Raw genomic sequence first — 15,619 nt, 5'->3', positions numbered from 1 at the left:
CATCAAAAAAATAAGATCAAGCCTACCATGTTAACAATTAGTAGGCCCCATATGACCTGTTTATACAACAACAAAAGGCATATGATTTGGTTATTTCACATCTACATGACAATACTTTAAACCCACCATTGAAGATTATTGTTCAAGGAACTCCAGGCACAGGAAAGTCTCACCTGATAACGAGCATAAAGTCTACAATGATGAGATTGGCACCAAATGGACAGCCACCACTACTACTCCTCACACCAACAGGTGTTGCAACATTCAACATACAAGCATCAACAATTCATTTTACCCTTCGAATTCCAATCAAAGAAATGGTCCCCCTCCAAGGACAAACACTTGCAAACTTCCAAGAAAGCATGCAATTCATTCATTATATTCTAATAGATGAAATGAGCTTCATTGGTCGAAGGTTAATACAATGCATTGATACGAGGTTGCGTGAGGCATTCCCTACGCATAACCATATCCCATTTGGAGGACGCTCAATCATCCTATTTGGTGACTTGGGCCAACTACCACCTGTCAAGGACATTCCAATGTATGCTTCAACTTCTTATGGAGGGACACTATGGCGTAGCTTCACAACAATTATAACATTGGATAAAATATTTCCTCAAATTGGAGAGCAACCTGCACAAATTGCTTTTCATGAACTCCTCTCAAATTTATGAAATGTAACACCTACAATTATAGACTGACAACTTCTAATGTCCCGGTCAAGTTCATCACTCACCTCTATAGAACAATCTATTTTCTTACCATCCAAACATCTTTTTGGAACAAATGAAATGGTGTCATTGCATAATAAACACATGTTGTTGTCTTTAGAAAATCCTATTGCCCTAACCACTGCAGAACAAATGAAGGGATTTACATGCTCAAATCCAGATGATGAACAACTACAATCTAAGATCTTCCTATGTATTGGCCAAGAGGTTATGTTGTCTACAAATATATGGGTGGAAACAAGACTTGTCAATGGTGCACTCGGACAAGTCAAAGAAATTGTATACAATGATGGTGAAAACCCACCTCAACTGCCCTTATTTGTTGTTGTTCAATTCCAAAATTACACAGGCCCAACTTGGGATCACAATAACCCAACAAATATACCTATACCACCAATAAGTCATGGTCTTCGACGACAGATACCACTAAAAATGGCATGGGCCTTAACAATACACAAATCACAACGACTCACACTTCAAAGAGCAACAATTGACATTGGCAACATTGACCGCCAAGGGTTGACATTCACAACTATTTCAAGAGTTCGTGATCTACAAGTCTTCGCATTCACCCTGCCTTCACATTTGAAAGGTATGCACGAATGCAACAAAGTCCACATGTCACTCGACGCAAAGAAGAGGAGGCACGATTGAAGACATTATCAGATGCACAATCTACTAACCATCCAAGCATATGAGGTTTGTTCCTTCTATTCTTAGTTCAAAACTAATATTATGCATACCATTCTATCTTACCACATTGCTCAAATTAAACTACTCTATTTGACAAATTTTAGGTGTTTTGTAAATGTCCAAGACATGTTCAGAACAATGCTTCTAATCTTGATCTCTGAAAGGTAAATTATTAAACTCACTCAAGTTATACAAATTCAATTTGACAATTTTTCTTTTGCACATATACTATGATTCAATTACACTACTCTATTTGACAAATTTCAGGTGTTTTCTAAAACTGTGAAACGTGTTCAAAACAATGGTTATGCTTTTCATCTATATATGGTAAATTATTAAACTCATTCAGCTTATACAAATTCAAATTCACAAATCTTGTTTTGCCCACTATTCTTCTATAGAGTATGATATCAACTGTGGAACTATGTATCCTATTACATGGATTGTAATAAAATTCGAGCTAAACCTATAAATGAAGAAGTTATGCAAATGTTTTTTGAAAATCCTCTTTCAACGTTTAAAGTGCATTTTCTTTACAGGTTCCAACTAATTTTCAAATGTAGACCAAATGTTCAATTCCACAATGTTTCTAATTAAATTCTCCACTTTGTAAATATTTGTTCAAAACAAAATTAGTAAATAATGAGATTTTGAGCATACAAAATCTAACATTTCATTATTTTGTTCCTTCACTCCAATTACTTGATTTCAATCTACCTATTTCATAAAGCAACTATTCTCCTAATTACCCTTTCAGATTTTTTCCTATATTTTCCTATTTGGTGTATACATTGCACACCAAGGTGCAATTGCTAGTATAAGCTTTCTCATAATACTTTCCTCACCTTGATTGTGGATCATGATATATTGTACTAAATGTTGATGCAAATGCTGTAACTCCCTCCTATAAAATGTGAAAATATCATAATATTTTTAAAGGAGGTCCAAAGCACTTTTGACACTCCGGAAAGAAGAATAAAAGAGACGGGAGACATTCCACTAAATGGTGGATATAAAACTGTGTGTCCTGTCATTGTAATCACAACAATGAATGAAATTAGGCCTAAAAGACAAACCTTAACAGCGCAGTCTTTGAGGCCCGATTTCATCACTTTTGAGTCTTGGAAGTGCTACAGATCTCAGAGATGAGTTTAACACAAGATACCAAGTAGGCTCTTTTCTCTTTCAGTTATTCTCATTTATAGTTTTAAAAAGGCTAAAATCTAGCAAGTGTTAAACAGGGAGGGTTTGTTCTGTTCAGTTCTGGGATTTCTGGGGTAGGTGTTGATGTAAACCTATGTCAAAAAAGGCCTGTGTTCCCTAAACTTATACGACTGAAATTCCTTTAGTTTTAGTTTCAAGAATGTAAAATCTGTGTTTCTACATTCTTCCAATTTTAACAAGTATATGCGACCCTTGACAAGTGATGAGGGAGCACGCAAGACAGCCAATGAGGAAGATGCAGATGGAGCTTGGTAAAATCAATTGTATTCCGTGGGACAATGTAAATGTCTAAGGTTTTCTAAACACTCCTTGGCCTCTATGGGTTTTTTTGCTGCTTTGGCTCTTTTCAACTTATTTTTAGGCTGGCAACTCGGAAAGTTTTTCATCTTCCCAATGTTATTATGATTTGAGTTCATTGTGGAGTCTTTGTATTCCGTCAAAATGTGCAATACATTAAACCTGAGATTTTCCAATATGTTTTACTTCATATACCTGGTCTATTATTTTTTACTACGTGTTGTTGCTTTGGGCGGAAATTTACTATCAGACACGTATCATGTCAACAAACGGTCTTAGACCTACATCCATGACAATCAATGTTGTAATTTATCTGTTTTGGATATACATAAGTCTGTGGTCTATTAATTTCTATGATTTATCTCTTCATTGGGGTGATGGATCTCCCAAAAAAATGGTGAAAAATAAAATGCACATGGTTTTTCCAGGCTTGCTACTATTTTTTGAAAAAAATTCAGCTTCATTTACTGTTTAGGGCAGTTCTAGGATGTTAGTAACAAAGAACGTTTACTTATTATATAATAGGCCATGTATTTCCGTCCTGCGGGTTAATTTAAAGCAACTTGCCATTTAGCATTTTTGGAGTGTTTCTTAGTATCAATTTCCAGAGCTGGAATGTTTTACCTACTTCATTTACAAACCAAATTATTGGAAAATGAGCCATATTTGAAGTCAAGATGGACTGGTTACAAAGGGGCTTATAATTCAGCAATAGGGCAACCCAATACTAAATGGAAGGTCCTAGGTTTGGTTTCTAGTTGGTCCATAAAAAAATTGACATGGTATCAGAGCAAAGGTCAGAGAGGCCAGGCCAAGCTAGGATGTAAGAGCATCTGCAGTGTGGCTCAACAGGGGTTGTTAAAAAGTGAGCCACACCCAAACTAAATATTGACTGGTCACAAAGCAGACCGGTTGCTAAATGGTAGAGCACCCCAGCAGCAAATGGAAGGATTTAAGTTCAAAGCCTTACTGATCTATAAAAGATTCAACACAAATGTATTGGTATTTGATACAAATGATAGTGCACATCATTTTGGCCTCATCCCGTTGAAAGGAAACTAGATCATATATCTTGATATTTCCGAGTTGTATAATCAGCAAAAGCGCTCCATCAATATTTGGGTCCAAGTTTCATGGTTATCAAGTGGGCATTACTTTTGTTTGGAATTTTTTATCATATATTGATAACTATTCACTACTCTCGAATGACAGCGATTTATGTTGTTTTGTGCCAAGCTATGGATATTATTCATATGACAAATTATTATTGTTCTAATTTCAGAGTGATGGTAAAGCAAAATAAGCATTTAGTTCAGAATTAATCATGGAACATATATTATTTTGTTCAGAATTAATCATGGAACATATATGTCAAACAAAGGGGGTAATGCCTCAATATCCAGGTTGCAGGTTTAGAAAATATTATCGTTCATATCTGAACTTTTATTGTGTTATACTTGCTTTCACATATTTCAGTGATCTTGTTATTAAAGTACCTTGCTGTTAGTTCTGTCTTTTTCTTATTTTGATTTGGGTCCAGGCCTCAGAGTACTGGTCTCTTCCTTCCTATGCTGCTTTGAACATCTTTTCACATCTTAATATCTAGACAAGGTTGAAGTTTCCTGTGGAGAAGACATGTAGTCGCCAAAATGCTGTGTTCAGTCTCATGGGCTTCATGCACATTCGCTCGAGGAAAATATGGTCTTTGTAATTCTAGTCTTAGTGCAGCCTTTTGAAGGTAATGAATGTCTCAGTCAGTAAAAGGATCTGTGTGGTATATCCCCTTAAGACTGTTAAACTTTTCATGGAGCAGCTAGAGTCAAACCCAAGACCTCCCATTCACTGGTGTGGTTCTCTACCACTGAGCTACTGGCACTCTTTGTGACAGGTCCATTTTTCAACATCCCTCTTGAGCCACACTGCAGGTACATGGGGATCCTAGTTTGGCCTGGATCTCCTGACCTGGGTTTTAATACCATGTTAAACAATTAAACTTTACATGGACCAGCTAGGATTTGAACCTAGGACCTCTCATTTGCTGCTGGGGTGCTCTACTAGTGAGCTACTGTCTCTCTTGGTGATCGATCCAGCTTTGGTTTGAGTGTGACTCATTTTCCAACAGACATAGGAGTTCCTGATGAAACTTGGCATGCCAAAGTTGAGTGTTCTTTAGATGCAGAGTTTGAGTCATTCTAGAGAGGAAAAAGGCAGAGGGAACATGCATTAATAATAAACAGTTTATCTACACTCCAAATAGATTACCGAAGTGGCTTAAAATCCTGCCAAAAGTTGCATGTGAGCGGAGGTAGAAGAGCGATGTTTGCAAAATTTTCAGGTTCAGCAGCCAGAAAATTTCCAAGATACATTTGATTCAAGTGTAATAATCGCTACACATCATTTAAATCTAAAATTGAATGTATTTAAATCTGAAGGACATAAAACCAGTGACTATACCCAAAAATAGGGAAGTGGTTTCAGTTTCCCTACAGAATTGACAGGAAGAAGCTGCTAATCATAGCCAGTGCTGCAGAGTTCGATGCCAGATCCTATATCAAGATTGATTGAGAAGATAAGCTTTGATGAAGAATCTGAGCATACAAGATTGCATACTGCCTTAGAAGAAAATAGAGACAACAGTTCCCGTGAATCCACCCTGGTGGAAAAGCTAGATCCTCAGAACAGCAAGGAAGGTAGTGGAGATTAGCAGGTGGAACATTATCTTCTACAATGCCGTTGTGCCTGCCTTCTATAAATATTCTATAGTGTACCACTTCTGATGTAAAACATTGGTTCATATTGACTTATATGAGAACCTGTGCCACAAGACTCTCTGTTAAAGACGGTGTGTCTACATGAAAATATTGTACCAGTATTTAATAAAGAAAAGATGCATCAATATCTTAGTAGGGCTACTCGAATGATGTGTAGAGCAGAACAAACTCCTAATGTCAAAGATTTCACCAGGAACCCAAAAATCAATCAAAATGGCTTTCAAAAAAGGAGTGAAATTCAAATGATTCAACAGAGTTTTTGGAGAGAACTCCAAAAGAATCAAATCCTGATGCATGGTTGGGGCAGTAACACTAAATAGAAAACTAGTAACCAAAAGAAATGGCAAAATTAAAATGCAAATATGCCAGGGAGAAATAGAGAATACTTGCCAGATTAAAAACAAGGACCCTAGGAACTTTGGACAACTAAGGAAAGAAACGTGATCCACTAATTTTCTGAGCCTTAAATTAAGGTGAGACTCTATGTACACATTCCAATATATAACCATAGATCACAGATTTGCACTGCTAGCCACAAAGTTCCCCCATTTCCTGTGCATGTGAGACAAACTCTGGTGCAAAATTTGAAAGCCCAAGGAAATGGTTTAGATAGGCTGAGAATTCAAAGCAAATTTGCCTTGCATTTGATCTTAAAGATTTTGCATGAATTCACAAGTTACCGGTCAGGGTATGATCACCATGGTATTTTAAGTATTCCAATCATAAAAAACATTTGACACCAAGTCAGTAGATGATAGCAATTGTGATGCACACCCTTCCAAATGCTTACAATACCTTGGAAACTGTGGCCAGATACATCAATGCACTTATTTACAATTTCGACAGTGGAAAATAGTTCAAGTAATATTGAATCAACAACTTGAGAAGTGGATTGAAGTTTGGAGTCTGGACAATTGGCTATAATCTAATCACAAAAATTAATACATGCTGCCTTAGAAATCGTATCAAATAATTATACATGATTGTCAGAAAAAAATTATACCATCCAAAAATTGCAAAAGGTGACACTTCACATATTTTAAGTTTTATCCTTCATTTGTATTAGACATGCACATATGCAGGAATCTTGACCAAGCTGGTCAATAGGTTAGTGTTACAAGTGTGGTTGCCGTTGCACCAAAAGATCGACCTATTAATGCCCGATACAAGCACTAGACTTATAAAATCCACAGGAGGCGGTTAAACCATGTCACAAACCCGAGCGTTGTGTTGCACAACACAAGGAGACCAAACGCGCACACTTTTCAACAATCCCCCCAGCGCAAGCGAGGGGTTTGAACCTGTGACCAAGCTCTGATGCCACTTGTTACAAGTGTGGTTGCCGTTGCACCGAAAGATTGACCTATTAATGCCCGATACAACCACTAGACTTATAGAATCCACAGGAGGCGGTTAAACCATGTCACAAACCCGAGCGTTGTGCTGCACAACACAAGGAGACCAAGGGCAAACACCTTGCAACAGTTACACCACATATCCTTTTGGAAAACCAAAAAATAACAAAAAAGTATGTCTAGAAGTATCCCTGGAATCCTAGAAAGGATATAGATCAGAATAGGAATGGGGAACAGGTAAGGACAAGTAATTGATTTTTTCTTGTCAATCAATATATGGTTTGCAATGTCAATCAAACGCTGATTAATTATTTGGCAAGTTAGGAAACTTAGATATGAGAAAGTAGAGAATGCACAAATGCAATAGAGAATAATTTTTGAATAACTAGAATTAGGATTGGCTTATCTCTCCGGAAACTATTCCAAGCTGAATAGGATTCTTGGAACTCGATAAATTAAAGCAGAGTAAAGCTTCTAAAACCAGCCTTAGAACTGCACCTGTTAAGCTACACAACTCTTATCACGTTGCTTCTCTTTCTAAATTCTTGTGATGCTGAGGCATCTGTAGCTTTTTCTGGTTTGCTGGAATATTCCAAAGGATTTTACTGGAGAACCCAGATCATGCAGTGCATTAATTTTTTATGGTTTGATATCCAATAACTGTTTATGTGCTTAATAGTTTAGTTGCTGAGTGTCTCAAATGCTTGATGGAGGTTTAGGGCATATGTATAGCATTTAATTCTCTTTAAAATTGATTTTTCACACAGTTTTTTCATTAGATTAAATTTGATGCAGAAAAGAACTGATACCCAAATTTAGTTATTACTTTTACATCTCCTGAGCCCTGCATGGCTGAACTGTTAAATTCTTCTCCCATGCCCTGGTTTACGCAGAACATGGGTACAATGGTGGTAATATAAAGACTTATTAAGAGCAATACTGGTTTAAAAATCAGAGTTGAAGTCCTTGATTTCTCAATGCTACGATTTTAGTTGAACTAGGCAATGCTACCTTTGGATGTAAGTTCTTCTGTTATTCTATCTAAGTTCTTCTGTTATTCTATCACAATATCCAGTCAAAATAAGGTCCATTGGCACATATAAATTATCATTTAATTTATTAGTTGTGACAAAGAAGAAAGGATTGCACCACTCACGAGTTGAGTGGTTTAAACATCGGGAATAGAATACATTGACTTAGTTGATGTTATTGTAGCTATGGTCGGATTCCTTCAAGCTGACATAGAGAAGATAAATGTCTAAGTGGATGAGCCGACCTTGAAGGAACAATTCATATTAAATATAAAATGAAATTAATGTTTATTCATTAATGCTTGAGTCATGTTCTTAAGGGCCGACCCTTTGTGAAAGGGTACCACTCATGTATATATATATGAGGTGCGACCTCATTCACTCGACCATTCATTTTTCATTTATTGAATTCAAGAGCAGTCCAAATAAATAGCAGAGCAGATCTAATAATAGAAGAGCAGTTTGCATACCAAGACAAGTAGGTCTATACATAGGAAAAGTGCTCGGGGGAGACGATAGCAGGATATTGTCTATGGTTGGGAAGGCAACAGATCTGAGTAGTCGTTGCCTGTGGTTAAACGAGCACCCAATTAACATTTCTGATTGCTTACATCTCTGATCTGAAAAATCAACATGGTATCAGAGTCAGGTTCCGAAATTTGATCAGATTTGTAAGTTTCCTTCACAGTAACGGTGGAGAGCAAATGGAAGAGAAGCCATGGGAGTGCAGGGTTTATGGGAGCTATTATCTCCTGTTGGCAGGCGTGTATCCGTCGAAACCCTGGCCGGAAGAAAACTGGCAGTAGATGCAAGCATTTAGATGGTGCAATTTGTGAAGGCAATGCAAGTATTGCAAGGTGATTGAAGTGGTAAACTGCTCACGTGCCTGTGTGTCGTGAAGAAAGCTAAGTGCAATGATGTTCTCATGCCAATATTCTATTATGGTGATTATGCTGCTTTCAAATGATTTGATTGATCCTTGTGCGAAATGAATACCTGGCGCATGATTTATCATTGATGACAATTAATTTGAGACATACTTCTGCCATATCTAAAGTCGTGGCTATGCATATGTCTGATTTGTGACCTGGGAAGAATCGTGGTTGTTAAGCAGAAAGATTGGCATATTCCTGGCCACCACAAACATTATTGGGTCACTGTCATTCTTACACAGAGATCTCCCAGCATTGGCTTCACCCTGTAGCGCATATAATCTTCATCTACCATATTACCGAGTGTGCTAGTTTAATGATGGGTATGATATTTGATAGGAGGGGTTGATTTTCCATTTGTTGAAGGTTTCTGACCTTGGCGACCGGTGAATGGGAAACTTATTTCCTAAAGGAGGCTGATATTGGTTAATTTTGTGAGTCGTGTCTATGATTATAGGCTGCTATTGGGAAATCGTGGGATGATTTGTATTAATAGGTACTGTTAAAGGACATTGACCTATATTATATTTCGTAGATAAAGGAGTTGATTGGAGCCATCAAAGAGGTATCCAACACTGGTGTTATCTTCTGTTCGAAGGACATTGTGAGTGGAGTATTATGTAAGTGAAATTGCTTCTTTAGCGACTCACCGTTGTGTATAATGAGATTTGGTTTTCGTGCTTGAGTATGAACGCTCAGCCAGAGTGGTTATCTATTAATTTCAGCGAATTCCAAATGCTGAAAATTAATACCTTATATCGTGGAATACCAATTTGGGAGAAAGGTCTTCAGCAGTTCGTGATATCTCCCCCATATGAAGTTGGAAATGAATACACGTGCCACCATTTTGTTGTTGAGCCTGTTGTGAAGAAAGCTTAAGTCACCCGCTTCAAGGAGATGTTCTATGTATATAAACTGCTTTTCTTAATTAATCAATCTCCTGTGTGTGTCTCAGTGAGATTCTAATAGCATGTGAAGGTGGTTCCAGTGCCTGTTGGTGAAGAAATGAATAGCCATTGAGACCGCCAAGATATTGAAGGAGTGAGTGAAATTTGGCATTTATGATCTATGCAGAGTTGGCGACAACTAAGATGATCGATTCATCATGTGAGAAGATGATTCTGTAGAAGAAGATACTCTGCAAGGAGTCTTGCAAGGATGTAGCTCTACCCAAGATTCTTTCCAATACCGTGACATGAGTCACATAGTCTGAAGGAAGGAAACACTTGATGCTTGCAGCCATGAGACTGAGTTGGTGGCACATAACGGAAGACATCTCTCGAAGAGGAAGAACCTATTCAGTTTGTCATTGTGATCAATTTCTTCATAGAGGAGGAATTAACATTCAAAGGGAGTATGACAAACTATTAGAGGCAACCTTGGACAAGGAGGTCAGGAGGTTGGAGCTTTAGAGGGAGTCACATCACTATGAAGGTTTGTGTTGATGCATTCTTCTCTGTGAGAGAGAAGTTTGAGGTGCAAGCCCTTGTTAATGCATTTTTCTTTGTGAGGGAGAAGTTTGAGGTGCAAGTTCTTGTTAATGAATTCTTCTTTGTGAGAGAGAAGTTTGAGTTACGAGCCCTTGTTAATGCATTCTTCTCTGTGAGGGAGAAGTTTGAGGTGAAAGTCCTTGTTCCACCCTCTGGTAGTAGCCATGGTGGATCTACCCTCTGGGAGTAGCCATGGTGGATGTCATGTGAGAGACTCCATGACTTAGCACTTGTGTTTATTCACCCTCTGGGAGTAGCCATGCTGAACGTCATGGTGACATGACGACATCACGTTGAGTGATTCGTGATGATCGCTTGTGTTCATTTGCATTTCCATTCATGGGAGCAGCCATGATGGACCCACCCTCTAGGAGTAGCCATGGTGGATGTCATTTCATGACTATATCGAGAAGGATTCCTCCCTAGCTAAGAGGGAGTGTTGATGTTATTGTAGCTATGGTCAGATTCCTTCAAGCCAACATAGAGAAGATAAATGTCTAAGTGGATGAGCCGACCTTGAAGGAACAATTCATATTAAATATGAAATGAAATTAATGTTTATTCATTAATGCATGAGTCATGTTCTTAAGGGCCGACCCTTTGTGAAAGGGTACCACTCATATATATATATATATATGAGGTGCGACCTCATTCACCCGACCATTCATTTTTCATTTATTGAATTCAAGAGCAGTCCAAATAAATAGCAGAGCAGATCGAATAATAGAAGAGCAGTTTGCATACCAAGACAAGAAGGTCTATACATAGGAAAAGTGCTTGGGGGAGACGATAGCAGGATATTGTCTATGGTTGGGAAGGCAACAGATCTGAGTCGTTGCCTGTGGTTAAACGAGCACCCAATTAACATTTCTGATTGCTTACATCTCTGATCTTAAAAATCAACAGACTTACAAAGGGAACTTTTGGCCAGTGCAGGCCTGGTGCAAATAAAGCTTTTCCACAAGATTTGCAAGGAAGTTAAGAAGAAATGAACCTTAAACAACATATAATTGATCCATTCATTTTTTTCATTCAATTTATTCAAGTTCAATGCATCAAAATTTCATGTTTTATATCTTCTGAACAATGAAATCGGTTTTGGGCACTTGTCACAAAAGCCATAAGGATTCTCAGAAAATATTTCCTATACAGTTTTGCAATGCTTGATTGAACTGCAGGTATGCGGCGAAGATAATTAAATGCCAAGGGGGGAAATTGAAACAGAGTATGCGTATATAAACATTTATATCTGTTTGTCCATGTGTTATACTGTATAACTGAAGGGCATGATACATTTAAAAGAAGGACTAGGAAACAAGTTTGATTCGGAAAGAGAGTCGTATATGGTGATCTGAATGTCTAAAATTGCTCAAGCTTATCACAATGAGGAGTCTGGAAAGCAAGACCCCATTCACATCTCTGCGTCTCAATATGGCAGTAATGTCTAAGAAGCTTCTTGTAAGCCGTCTCAACCTGAATCTCAAGACCTACTCTGACGGAACTCTCTGGAGGAAACTCCTTATCAAAGTAGTCTATTTTGACAAAAAAGGGCACCCCGTGTGCCTTAGTAAGCTTACTAAATTGATAAGGTCCATTTCGTTGCAATGCATAATTGGGTTCCAAAAAGGGAAAATAACTAACAAAAAACAGTAAAAACATGGGTAGAATCTGTAACAAGAGCACCAGTAATTTGAAGCCACCTAAAGATCTGAAAATGATGTGCCGATTGTACTGGAACTGGAACTGGAACTCGTCATCTGATGAATTGCCATCCTCTTCCTCCTCTTGGTATTTTAATTTTGATCTGTGTTGGGCATTGCTTAGAGAATTGAATGCATTAGAAAGTGCCTTGAAAGCTTCCTCTGCACCAGGGGCTTTGTTCTTGTCGGGATGAACCTTTAGCGATAACTTTCTGTACGCCTTTCGTATTTCATGGACGGAAGAATTCTTATCAACACCCAATATGATGTAATAATCTTGTGTGCCACTGATTTTTCGCACTGCTTCAACTTGGTCCTCTGTGTAATTCATATCAGGATCGTCCATTGAATTCTTTTTACAGACCGAATTTACAGAAGTGAAGTACTCAGCAGGAAAAATACAAAAAGATTTAATTCGTCGCCCAAAGAGAGACATTTGCTTACTTGTAAACTAATTAAGCATCTTCTTCTGTCCAACAAACGGGATGCCAAACTATCCCCTTTTTCGGGTTTGTCGATTTAAAAATTATTCTGCTGCTGAGTCATTGCTGGTGAGAGTCGATTCGTGTCCCAACTTGGGCTTTATTTTGGTTTTGACGGCTTACCTTTGAGACGAGTAGATTATTCCATATTTTCTTAATTGTGTGATGGGAAAACTGCATACTCATGCCATTTTCGCGAAGGTTTTGAGCCCGTCGACTCTTTTTTTTTGGTTTTTAACTTAAAAAAAAATTGAAGACTCTGATATGTTACAGATTCAGGTCGAGTTGTTTACGGAGGTTATATATACTTGTAGACTCTCATTGGTATTGGTTTAATAATTTTTTTTAATTATTGCTTGTTCATTTTTTAAGTGGATGTGATTGGAGACGTGGTCATAGTCATGATGCATGTTTTTAGATGTGGCTCTTATGGGTCCCTTCGGCATAGACATCATGGTTGATCTCCTCTATTATATGGATAGTTTTTATGTCCTTGTGTGATCGTGGTTTTCTTGAATTTCATGATGGTGGGAAGTGTTGTGACCATTTCACACATCGCCCCATCAAAATGGGGACCCTTTTCTTTTTTTTAGGTTTTGGTTTTCTCTTTGTTTAGCTTCTCTCTGTTTGTTTGGTGTTTTGAGCGAGTTAGTGATGACCTAGGTTAGGTAGGTTAAGGTTTTCCCCATAGAGCTTGCCTAGGGTTCCTTCTAGAGCCAAGTCTGGCCTAAGCTTAGGGAAGTCATTATTCTCTGCCTGGAATCCTGATGTGAATTTTAACAAGATCTTGCCTTAGAAAGTTGGAGAATGTATATTTTGTAGAGGAAGTCTTGAGGAGTTTGAGTCTAGATGAGTCAAGGTTGTGAGTTGTTAGGCCAGAGTTTTGTCTTTTGTGGAGTCTGAGTTGATATGATGAAGCAAGTAATCAAAGTGTAGGCACAAAAGACGAAGGCTAGCATGGGCAAGCTTGGAGGGATGTAATTATGAGGAATTGACTTGAGAATTTGAGAGAGAGTTAAGGATGTGAGCTTAAAGAAGAATTGCGCTCCTGACCCTTCCAAAGGGTCTAGAGCGAATTATCCTAAGAGCCTCCCTTGGTCCTAACTTGGGCTATAATATTTTGCTCCCAGGCTTCAATTGAATGAAGAAGGATTGATCTATGCCATTGGAATGAGTTGCAACCATATTGGATAAGGAATTTGTGCAAAAATAGAAATTTCACTCTTGACCCTTCCAAAGGGTCCAGAGCGAAATTCCTAGAGAGGTATGTCCTTCCAAAGGTACCTAGGCGAAATGGTTAAGATGTACTTGTAATCCAATATTTTGAGCTAGGTACTTCCTTAAAGTGGTCTGTTAGCATGTCTTGAGGTGAGAACAACATGAATGAGGGAGAGGTTTGAGTGTTTGGATGATACCTGAGACTAATTGAGCGAATTTCCTTATATCTCCTTTCTTGGTCTTAATTTGCATCACAAACCTTGCTCCCATGGCATCTTTGAAGAGGATAAATACACTTGGAACATGAGGAAATAAAAAATTTGGCCAAAAACACCAAATTTGCTCCTAACCCTTCCGAAGGGACAGGAGCGAATTTTCTTAAAACACCTATTTGCTGCTTGTTTGGATTGAACCCTTAATTCCTATGGTGTGATTAAGGCTAGATTAATGATTTAAAGTGATTTGGGACCTAGAAGAGTGCCCTTGGACCTTGAGTGAGTTAGGAAGTTGACCAAGAGTGCAAATTTCGCTCCCGACCCTTTCAAAGGGTCCAAAGTGAAATTTATCCAAGCTCCTGACCCTTCCAAAGGGTCCAGAGCGAAATTCCCTAAAGGACCTAATTCTTCACCAAAGTCATTGAATGGTTGTCATTCCGAGTAAAAGTAAGGGCAAATTTGCAAGATTATGGAGGGAAAGGATCAAAGATCAAGTTTAAGACAAAGCCAAGTGAAAAAGGATGTGAATTGAGCCAAAAGGAGCAAATTCGCTCTTGACCCTTCCAAAGGGTCCAGAGCGAATTTCTTCACAAAGCATTATACCTTGCTCAAACCTATGAACTAATCCATTCCCAAGCAAAACACTTGCTTTTGATGAGGAAAGGTTGGAAATGAAGTCAATGATGGAAAATTTGAGCCTAAAACATCAATTTCGCTCCTGACCCTTCCAAAGGGTCTAGAGCGAAATCCTTGGAAAGCCTTAATTCCTCACCAAATTCTTTGAGTAGACATCACTTTAAGAGCAAGTTGGCTTGAGTATGATAAGATAAGGGTGGAAAGGACAAATCTTAGGCAAATTAAGTGTGGATAGAGTCTAGAAATGCAAATTTCGCTCCTGACCCTTCTAGAAAGACTCTCTATTTTGCCTAATGCACTAAAAGAACCTCGTTTTATGCTAAATTGATGGCAAATTGACTTGATCATGATAGGAGAAGGTTTGATAAGTCAAGTTCAAGGCATAATGATGATGAATGGAAGATGAATGGTGTCAAAAGGCAAATTTTGCTCCTGACCCTTCCAAAGGGTCCAGAGCGAAATTTCCTAAACCTCTATTTTGCTCCTTGTTTGAGACCAAGATCTTAGTTCCTATGGCGTAGTTGAAGAAAGATTGATGTATACTTGCCTTAAGAAGTGAATTGAAGTGAAGGCAAGGTTAAAAGACAAAAATCGCTCCTGACCCTTCCAAAGGGTCCAGAGCGAATTTTCATAGAATCCTCCCTTTTGCTTCAAATTTGGACCAATTTTGTGCCTTGGAGCCTTAGCTAAGATGTTATCATGCCTTGGAAGCAATTGAGGGGTGAAAAGGTGAAGGATTTGGGTCTAAAAGAGCAAAATCGCTCCTGACCCTTCCAAAGGATCTAGAGTGAAATCCTTAGGATAGCCTAATTTCTTGCCAAAAACGTTGAAATGGACATCA

The 15,619-nt window shown here is 38.2% G+C and overlaps 1 protein-coding gene and 1 long non-coding RNA gene across 2 annotated transcripts; one reads left to right on the top strand and one right to left on the bottom strand.

The window, feature by feature from the left end:
* The first annotated feature begins 2,382 nt into the window (after positions 1-2,382).
* LOC131873921 (uncharacterized) lies at positions 2,383-4,229 on the top strand. Its single transcript, XR_009371812.1, has 2 exons — positions 2,383-2,595; positions 2,852-4,229. It is a non-coding gene; the product is annotated as an uncharacterized LOC131873921 (long non-coding RNA).
* Positions 4,230-11,742: 7,513 nt separating this feature from the next.
* LOC131048717 (chaperone protein dnaJ 49) lies at positions 11,743-12,889 on the bottom strand. The gene has a single exon (XM_057982784.2). The coding sequence runs from the start codon at positions 12,661-12,663 to the stop codon at positions 11,887-11,889; it is 777 nt and encodes a 258-aa protein (XP_057838767.1). The 5' UTR covers positions 12,664-12,889; the 3' UTR covers positions 11,743-11,886.
* Positions 12,890-15,619: the final 2,730 nt, after the last annotated feature.

This window comes from Cryptomeria japonica, chromosome 3 (assembly GCF_030272615.1).
Source record: "Cryptomeria japonica chromosome 3, Sugi_1.0, whole genome shotgun sequence".
Classification (NCBI taxonomy): Eukaryota; Viridiplantae; Streptophyta; class Pinopsida; order Cupressales; family Cupressaceae; genus Cryptomeria; species Cryptomeria japonica.
This window is presented reverse-complemented; position numbering and strand designations above follow the sequence as displayed.

Excerpts from the sequence above, each read along its gene's own strand:
- LOC131048717 (XM_057982784.2), bottom strand. The coding sequence starts at position 12,663 with ATGTCTCTCTTTGGGCGACGAATTAAATCTTTTTGTATTTTTCCTGCT.